Below are 9,745 nucleotides of genomic sequence, written 5' to 3'. Positions count from 1 at the left end.
GTTCTTTTCTCAGATGTTTGAGCTAGGAACTTAGATTTTTTTAGATAATAACCTGAAATTTTCACTTAATCTGGCAAAAACTGTTTTTGTTTTTGTGTTTATTTTCAATAATGGGACAGGCAGAACTACAGGCAGACATTTTCATGCAGCCATGCGTACTACTCCCTCCACAGAACACAGTAACTGGCTGTCACCAGAAAAGAAAGAGGTTCACAACTGACAAAGTCCATAAGGTGTTCAGATTGCAGCTTCATTAGACGGTAACCATAACAGTCAGACTGGGTTCATTAATGAAGGGAGTAGTACACACTGTTGCATTAGGTAACAGTCTGTCATAGATACATGTATGTATGATACATTAATTTTTTGAAGCACTTTTCTAAGTGATCCCCAACTTTAACCTGTACTATTTAATAATTATGCACCTATCTTTATCGCCATATTTTCCATTAACAGTCCATGTTTGTCATTGTTGTGTGTATGTATGTATGAAATGTGTGATGTGGTAACCATATAGTCTATTTTCCTTTTATTTCCAGACCAGCAGGCTGGTCTGCAGCACAGATCTGTGTGTAAAAGCTTATATTTTATGGTAAGATGTGACTAAACAGTAATTATTTACAGTGCAGCCTGGAGTTACTGGGGAAAGTGTGCAGTAAAGGGATCTGTCTGCTACTGTGATTTCTTCTAGAAATACTTACTCTTTCTTTGTACTTGACCATATGTAACCTTGTGATCTTATTAAGCAATTTCTGCGTGTGGTGAAATGTTTTTTATTATTATTATTATCATTTCTGATGATTTGAAATGAAATTGTTGGGGCCAGGGTTATGTTGCAGTGGTAGCTGTGGTACTGATTTAACAAGATGGGGTTTGGTAAAGGGAATATATACTTCACAAAACATTTTCCACCATATTTTAAAATGTATTTATATTAAAGGTAAAATCACTAAATGTGTAGAAATATAATAAATGCATATAAAATATCTAATATGAGCATTAATGTTGGGTGAAAATAATTTTGTTGAATAAATTGGTGCATTTCTGGGTTTTTGAGAATAAAAAATCAGTTGTTGTTTTTTTGTTTTCAAATGCTTTCTAACTCCGTGCACACATATTTTTACTCCTTGTGTTAAAATATTGGGAAATGTTCCAAGAATAACTACAATGTTAATAAATGTTAATAACTACATGTGAACGGAGGAGTTGTGATGAACATGAAAACCAAATAAACTGTCAAAGTCTGGATTTATCTTCTTTCTTTAACTGCCTCATCTCTTTGTTTGCACATGTCACATGATACTACACCTTAACACAAGTGTTATTATATACAGTCACGCCGGAAAAGTTTGTAAGTACATGCAATGAAAATATGGAGACAAACAAAAGTTGAAATGATGCCTTCAGGAGACGGTGGTATATTTGATCAAGAAGAGGGAAACCTGACTTTCTGATCATCATCAAAACTATTATCGTTTTAAGTGAAATTATTCTATAGAAAAGAATAACTACACCTCTGGTATCAGAAGTCACTTCTTCTTTAGTAGAAATTACTTTTTGGCGTTTTGCATGATTGTCCACCAGTCTCTGATGCTAACCTGCTAAAATCTTTCATCCACTTTTCAAAAAAAAAAAAAGGAAAAATTATCTTTACTTAGATCTGTGCTTTGAATAAGGCCTTATTATCCAGGGTGCCACAAACTCACCGTACATATCAACCCTGCAGCCGGGGAGCTGTGGACCTGATTGGAGCTGATTGGACCTTCTTGATTTGCACTTGGACTCTCTTTTCTCACCTACTGACCTCCTTTTTTGCCATTCACTAGGTAGGTTTAGGCCCTGAGAATTGTTTGGTTTAGGCATGACAGCACCAAAGGACACCTTGTGCATACCTGAAACACGCAAGCAGCAATGCCAAAACGCTGTTATCTGATGCTCCAGGAATGAAAGGAATCTGGTTCTCATTCCTTTCTTTTTTTGAGTCCTCCTTTGGTGGATTTGTCGTACTAAGGATCATTGGTACTGTTGAAAAGTCCAGTTCTAATTCAACTTTGAACTTTCAGATGGATGGCCTCACATTATCCTGTGTCACTGTTTACAGAATTCACAGAGTGGTTCTTCCTCTTAAAAGCTGTCTTTGCTCTGCAATAAAACATGTCAACTGTTACTGTGATGATCCATCAGGACATCAAAGGCCTGGTCTTGACTTCTAGATTTACTGTCAAACTCCAGATATGGAACAAGAAGGGGGAAAAATCATCTTATAAAAAGCATCTCGAAGAAAATCAGGGGCACTTCAACTTAATGAAATATGTAAATGACCTGAAACCAAACAGCTTGAATTTTCTGAAGGACAATGAGAATTTCATTTGCCCCTTACTATTTTCCACTTCAGTGCAGGTATAAAATGATTATCTAATTATTCTGCTTTTATTCACATTAAAATAAAGCAAAAAATGATTTTTATAATGTCTGTCAACAGTATTTTATGGTTTGTGGGGTGATTATAAAATATTTTTTACGATTCTGAATACAATGTGTCAACGTCAATTTTTTCCATTTGTTTTGTTTTTGTGTTTATTTGCCTCAAACATGCGTGTGATGCTGTGATCTATGAAGCTGCAGTAGCAGGTAAACCACGAAGGGGCTTTACAAGGACATGGCCAAGATCATCCAACAAAAAATATTTTTCATGCTGGGAAAAAGACAAAAGAGAATTGAAGAACCTTGGGTTGACAGGAAGCAGCTGAATTTAACCTGGACAAGATCAACATAAGTCAAACAGTTGCCTACAATACCACCTTGGATACTCCCTGATCCAGTAGTATGTTTCACACTATTAAACAAAAAGAATAAGGATAGGGGTTTTATCCTTATTCTTTATTATTTGCATACAGTGCAAGAATATATTACTCAGCATTGCAGTTCTGTCAGAATCTACACAGATCGGTTATATCTCGACTTAGATTCGGACACACTGGTTTGAATAGCACCTTGCTTTTATTAATAGGGAAACACTGCACAGGGGAGTGTGACTGCAGTAGAGAACATGTTTTATTGGATTGTTAGAAATTTGATGCTGAAAGAAGACAACTGATGAAAAAGCTTGACGATATAAAAGTGAAACTGGACTTGTTTGATTTATTTCGCAAGAACTGTAAAAGTGAAAGTTATCAAGCCATATTTTGGTCTTTAAGGAAGACTCATTTGTTTCGGAGAATTTGAATGTTTTTATTTTGGGGGGTCATTTCGGTCCACACTCCATACCAGTTGGTGACGGTAGTGCGGTACTGCTGTAAGAAGAACCACGAGAGGGCATCAGAGACCATTAGATGAATTGTATCAACCGGATTACTGAACAGGAAGAAGAGCACCAGGATACGTCAGCAAATAACAACATTACCTGTGTGTGGGTGAGAAATGGTAAGAAAGCTGCTGTGATTACTTTTAAACAGCTGATAAACGAGCAGAGACAAATTAATACTTTAATGAAATTTTATCAGTTTAAGCGTAATTAGCTTCAGAGCTAATCTTTGCTGTTTGGCTGTGACATTTGTTTCTTTTAGCTTCATGCTAGCAGTCAGCTTCATGGTTGGGGATTATAAATTAACCGACCTGGTAACATTTTTCAGCGCCGAATTTACTGGCAGTGTTTTTTAATTCGTATGTTGCATGTTTATGAAGTTAGGAGATCAAATATCTTTGATAATTATCAAATTGACTAAAACGGTGAAGGTTTGAATGAAGTTTGGTGCGGCTGCGCAGTGCCGTTGCAGCTTAAAGGGGATTCCCAAGATTGTCTCCTTTTAATGCATCTTATTGTGGAAATGGGGGAACACCTGGTGGCTGCAGATGCTTCTGTTGGTTTAGTTGTCAGAGTCGCCGTGCTGCGGTGCAGGCAGCGTTGTAGCTCGAGCTGTTAGTTTAATTGGCAGGTGCTGATGGAGTTAGTGTGATGATGCAAAATGCATACACGCGTCAATATTATCCTAAGACAACAATTAAGTTATTTAAATTTAAACAAATAAATAAACCATGAAGTCTTCCGTCTGGTCTCCTAGCTCTGTCTTTCTTTCTAAATACCCTCGAGTTTACCTGCGTAGACCCTGTTTAGCGCCTGCTGATTCAGGAAACATGCCCTCGTTATCTGGTGAAAGTCACAGTTTAACGTGGGCAATACAACGTGACGTCATCACAATATTGTGCACAAAATAAGTAAATGTAGTTTGTTTTTTCAGCGCAGAGCTGCTGGAACTTCTTCCCCCTCAGAGTGACCGATCTGGATGACAGATGACAAACAGGATTTAAACGGATGGAGCGATGGACCACTTTATAAGCAAACCTGTTGCTTTAATAAGAATTTGGGCTGTTTGGATATGGAATAAATAGAATTAATGACCCACACTGTTTGGATTAGTACCCGTGTACGTCAGTAATATAGTTGCTACTGATCTGCTGAAACGATTAAAAATCATTGTGGTGGAATTAAGGCGGGACCACATATCGCACTTATGAGCCGTTTATTTAGATCACACCACAACGCACACCAACCCCTGAGTCCCCGTGTTTTAACTCGGCGGGCGTGATTAAGAATGCAGTGCAGGTGCGTCCGCCCTCCCTGCACGGCACCGCAGACCACGCCCCACCACAGTCATCCTCTCAAGATGCGAGTATCTTCAGAAAACTCACCGAACTCACAGCTGAATTATAAAGCACTTAGCAGCTTATCAGTCAGGTTAGAAACAGGACGTAGGTTTAAGTGTGTGTTTTTGATCTGGTGCTCAGCATCCATCGGTCCTCCTTTAAATCACGTTTGTCATCTTTAACCCAGATTAGTCACTCAGAGGGGAAAGTGGAGGTCAGCTGAGCTGATCGGTGGTGTCCTGAGAAAATGTCAGCTGTTATTTATGTTAAAGAAAGACAGGGGTAGGAGACCAGGCAGAAGACTTTGTGATTTTTTTTTTTTTTTTATCCAAACAATTTATTTGTTGTCTGAAGATAATTTTGATGTGTGTATGCATTTGCACAAGCTGCAGATGGAGACTTCCCCCCCCCCCCAAGGTCTTTAATCTTGTCAAGCTGCAGATACACTGACAGACAGAGGATCCAACATCTGGAACACGGAGAGTAGAACATGTAAACAAATCTAACCAGTTAACCTGGAGCACTGGGGTTAGTTGCAGGTATAGTTGCAATGGTGAATTTAGATGAGTTGGTTTAGAGGTTGATTTAGTTGCAGATGAATGATGAAGTTGAAGTTGCTGTAGTGTCAGTGGTTGTTTTAGCTGCATAGGTTGTCATGTTTAGTTGCAATTGACCTTGTAGATGGAGCCGTTGTTTTCGTGACCTCGTACTGGAGATCTTTTGATTCGAGATCTATTGAATCAACGTCTTGTTGAGTTTTCATTTATTTGTTGATTGTTGCTCGTTATTTTGACTACATGACTTCCTTTGAAATGCGGGTTTATAAAAGTGCCTGTAAATAAAGATAACTATTTATATTGATCCAAATTTTTTTTTTAGTAAAAGTTTACCTGCAATTTTTGTTGTTATTTACTCTTGTTGCTGTTTGACATTTATTTAAAAAAGGTAGAATCACAGTTTATTGGTCAGGATGTGATGTAAAGTCTTAATGAGTATTTTTAAATTTGGCCAAAACTGACAATTACAAAGCTAATGTTTGCCAGGGGAGGATGGTGCCATGAAGTGTGCTCAATATCCAAGTAACAACAAGGAGGATCTCCTTTCCAGTTGCTTTATGGGAAATTTAGTGTCTCACCTCTGACGACAACCTGACGTCTGGCTTTAAACTTTTAACCACATTCACATTAGTCTGCATAAAGCTTCAAACGACCACCAGTGCCATGCTTAACACCGACGTCCTCGTGCTCAGTTTTTCTGTGGATATGTTTTCAGGCTACTGGAGTGGATCAAGCGGCTGGCATGAGTCTTGTTGTCTTCAGCCTCGTGCTGTTCACGTACTACTCTGTCTGGGTCATCATCCTGGTAAGTTCTCTTCAGTTCACTGAAATCACATCAGTCACATGGACATACAGGGAGTGCAGAATTATTAGGCAAATGAGTATTTTGTCCACATCATCCTCTTCATGCATGTCGTCTTACTCCAAGCTGTATAGGCTCGAAAGCCTACTACCAATTAAGCATATTAGGTCATGTGCATCTCTGTAATGAGAAGGGGTGTGGTCTAATGACATCAACACCCTATATCAGGTGTGCATAATTATTAGGCAACGTCCTTTCCTTTGGCAAAATGGGTCAAAAGAAGGACTTGACAGGCTCAGAAATAGTGAGATATCTTGCAGAGGGATGCAGCAGTCTCAAAATTGCAAAGCTTCTGAAGCGTGATCATCGAACAATCAAGCGTTTCATTCAAAATAGTCAACAGGGTCGCAAGAAGCGTGTGGAAAAACCAAGGCGCAAAATAACTGCCCATGAACTGAGAAAAGTCAAGCGTGCAGCTGCCAAGATGCCACTTGCCACCAGTTTGGCCATATTTCAGAGCTGCAACATCACTGGAGTGCCCAAAAGCACAAGGTGTGCAATACTCAGAGACATGCAGGACAATGCTCCATCACACGCGTCCAAGTACTCCACAGCGTGGCTGGCAAGAAAGGGTATAAAAGAAGAAAAACTAATGACATGGCCTCCTTGTTCACCTGATCTGAACCCCATTGAGAACCTGTGGCCCATCATCAAATGTGAGATTTACAAGGAGGGAAAACAGTACACCTCTCTGAACAGTGTCTGGGAGGCTGTGGTTGCTGCTGCACGCAATGTTGATGGTGAACAGATCAAAACACTGACAGAATCCATGGATGGCAGGCTTTTGAGTGTCCTTGCAAAGAAAGGTGGCTATATTGGTCGCTGATTTGTTTTTGTTTTGTTTTTGAATGTCAGAAATGTATATTTGTGGATGTGGAGATGTTATATTGGTTTCACTGGTAAAAATAAAAATTGAAATGGGTATATATTTGTTTTTTGTTAAGTTGCCTAATAATTATGCACAGTAATAGTCACCTGCACACAGATATCCCCCTAAAATAGCTAAAACTAAAAACAAACTACAAACTACTTCCAAAAACATTCAGCTTTGATATTAATGAGTTTTTTGGGTTCATTGAGAACATGGTTGTTGTTCAATAATAAAATGATTCCTCAAAAATACAACTTGCCTAATAATTCTGCACTCCCTGTATGGAAGCTGGTGTTTTTGGGGGGAGTTAAATTGTTGTTTTAACTGTGATTGATGTTAACTAGCCTGTGGCACAACAAAGCAAATTACCGAGCTGGCGCTACATAAACTAGACCGGCACATGCTACAAGTCAAGCACCCAGCTCATGTAACTGATTATGTCACCCCAGTCTTTTTTTATTTATTAGAGACTTCCGTGTATTCTTTGAATTAATTTAGTCCAGGTTCCAGCCAAAAGCTTTTAATTGGTGAGTTCGTTGGTTTGTGCATTGTGGAAGCTGTGAGATACAGTCTGTTAGAACAATCTCATTGTAGAGTTTATGTAATGTCCTGACTTTGCCATGTTCCTCTCACCATCCTTTTCTTTGTTTAACATGGCTCCAGCCCAGATGTAGTATAAAGGTCACCAGAGGAAACAGGAGAGACTGAAAAAGAACTTCGAATAACAAGCACATTAAACTAAAGTACACCAGTCTGTTGCCTTTGATAGCATTGTGATTCACTTCCATCCTATTCCACCTTCCCCTTTTTTGATTTGCTTTTTCCATTCACATAAAAAAAAAAATACTGAACTAGATCTCCGTCTTGAGGGAATGGAGGAAAAAAAATCCTGTCCAGAAACTAACCAGTAGCTTTGTATCTGCCTTTTAGTGCACCATTCCTCGTGTTGCTTTTTGTAGTCTAGGTGTGGAACTGCGTCATGTGACTCGCAGACAGTAATTTTGACACCACACATTAACATGGTTGTTTTGGTCGTTTTTCCAGCCTTTCGTGGACAGCGATCACTTCCTGCACAAGTATTTTCTTCCTCGGGAGTACTCAGTCATTCTGCCTGGAATCGCAGCAGTAATACTGCTCATCTGTATAGGTCAGTCCACCATGAGAACTGCAGGCCAAGTTATCTGCTTATCTAATTCAATGAACACTAATGCCTGTTATCCTCTCTGCAGGAGCCTTCACCGTTGTCATCATGTGGAAGAATCGCAAGCCAAAAAAAGCGGACTAATGTTGTAAAACATCAGCTTCTTGCACCTTACAACTAAAATCCAGCCCTATTTTGTAATAAATACTCCTCATCATCACTTTTACAAGTATTTTTGTTCAGAGGAAAGTTTGCCGGTCTTAATTCTGCATTTTAAGAAATCAGCTTTGGTGGCCCCAAGTGGCATCATTGAATGCACTTCTCTTAAGACCATTTGGAAGTTTCTCGACATTTTTAAGGTATTGCTGCGTGGACAAATGAGACAAGAAATTATGTTTGGAGGGAAAAAGGCACCAAAACCGCATCATGACTGTGAAGCAAGTTGGAGGGTGGAGCCACCTTGAGGTCCTGGACACCTTTACACTCAGTGAGAGATCAATGATTATAAAACGTTACAAAGACATTTTCAAGTGAACATCAAAGCAGGAGTTCATGAGCAAAAGCTTTTGAGAGGTGGGGTGATGCAACCCAGCAATAACGCAAAGACGCCAATGAATAAAGTCCAGGGATGTTGTGGTAGGACCTGAAAGGGGCTGTTTGATAGGAGGAATTGTTCAGAAATCCTCTTCATCATTGTGCAAGTCTCGTACGAAGTTACAGGAAATGCCAAAGTCCTTATAGAAGCAATTCTGACCCCTCAGCAGCTCCCCCGAAACACCTTCGAGCACTTACTTGGGCAAAAATTGAAATAAAGTTTAAAAAGACGACCCTCTAATCTGTTCATTTGTATTTCTGTGCACAGTTTTCCATTGTTTGTCGTCATGTTCCTGAACACAGTTTTTCATCTGTCTACTAGTATATGTATTTGTACATACAAAATTATTATTTTCACTTAAAAGTTGGAAAAGTCTGCATGTGGAGGCTGGAGCAGTAGGTGGTGGAGCTGCTCACACACACTCAAGTTTGAGTCCCACATGTCACAGATTTTACAATGAATTTTAAATATTTGAATGATTTAAATGCATTAATTATCATTTGAAACCACTTGGTTTCAGTTAGAAAAAAGGTCACCGCGTCCATTTCTTTGAGGTTAATTTACATTTGCCACGAGACCGTGCTGCTCTGTCGTAATGAGAAACGTGATGGAGGATGTTGCTAAACAAGCAGTTATTGTGTTTAATAAAAATGTGAACAACACAGCTGTTTTTTTTTTTTTTCTGTTGTGTGATCAGTTTTGTCAGGTTGTGTTTGTTTACAATTCTGGCTCAGATTGAAATCAAGGCACATTTTATGCAGAAATCCTGATAATCTCACAGACTGCTTAGAAAGTATGGACGTAGCCAGCAGGACCCCCTGGTGTGTTAAGCTCCGCCCTGAAACCTCATGCTGAATGTTTTCACATGTCAGATATATCAGATGTAACGGGACACACGCCTTCCAAAAAGTTCAGCTTTTGTTTCGTCAGTCTAAAGATTATTTGCCCAGAAGTCTTGGGGATCATCAAGATGCTTTTTGGCAAACTTGAGATGAGCCTTTGTGATCTTTTTGGTCAGCAGTGATTTTCTTGAACCCAGTTTTGCATTGTTGAATCATGAACTCTGATCTTACTG

General features: G+C 39.1%; 1 protein-coding gene across 1 annotated transcript; it reads left to right on the top strand.

Moving 5' to 3' along the window:
- The first annotated feature begins 3,363 nt into the window (after positions 1 to 3,363).
- Positions 3,364 to 9,322, top strand: dpm2 (dolichyl-phosphate mannosyltransferase subunit 2, regulatory). Its single transcript, XM_085357909.1, has 4 exons — positions 3,364 to 3,423; positions 5,917 to 6,006; positions 7,979 to 8,081; positions 8,164 to 9,322. The coding sequence occupies exons 1-4, from the start codon at positions 3,421 to 3,423 to the stop codon at positions 8,217 to 8,219; spliced, it is 252 nt and encodes an 83-aa protein (XP_085214035.1). The 5' UTR covers positions 3,364 to 3,420; the 3' UTR covers positions 8,220 to 9,322.
- The last annotated feature ends 423 nt before the right edge of the window (positions 9,323 to 9,745 follow it).

Source organism: Diplotaxodon limnothrissa, linkage group LG7 (assembly GCF_057381915.1).
Source record: "Diplotaxodon limnothrissa isolate DT_005_m linkage group LG7, D_limnothrissa_male_GT1.1, whole genome shotgun sequence".
Classification (NCBI taxonomy): Eukaryota; Metazoa; Chordata; class Actinopteri; order Cichliformes; family Cichlidae; genus Diplotaxodon; species Diplotaxodon limnothrissa.
This window is presented reverse-complemented; position numbering and strand designations above follow the sequence as displayed.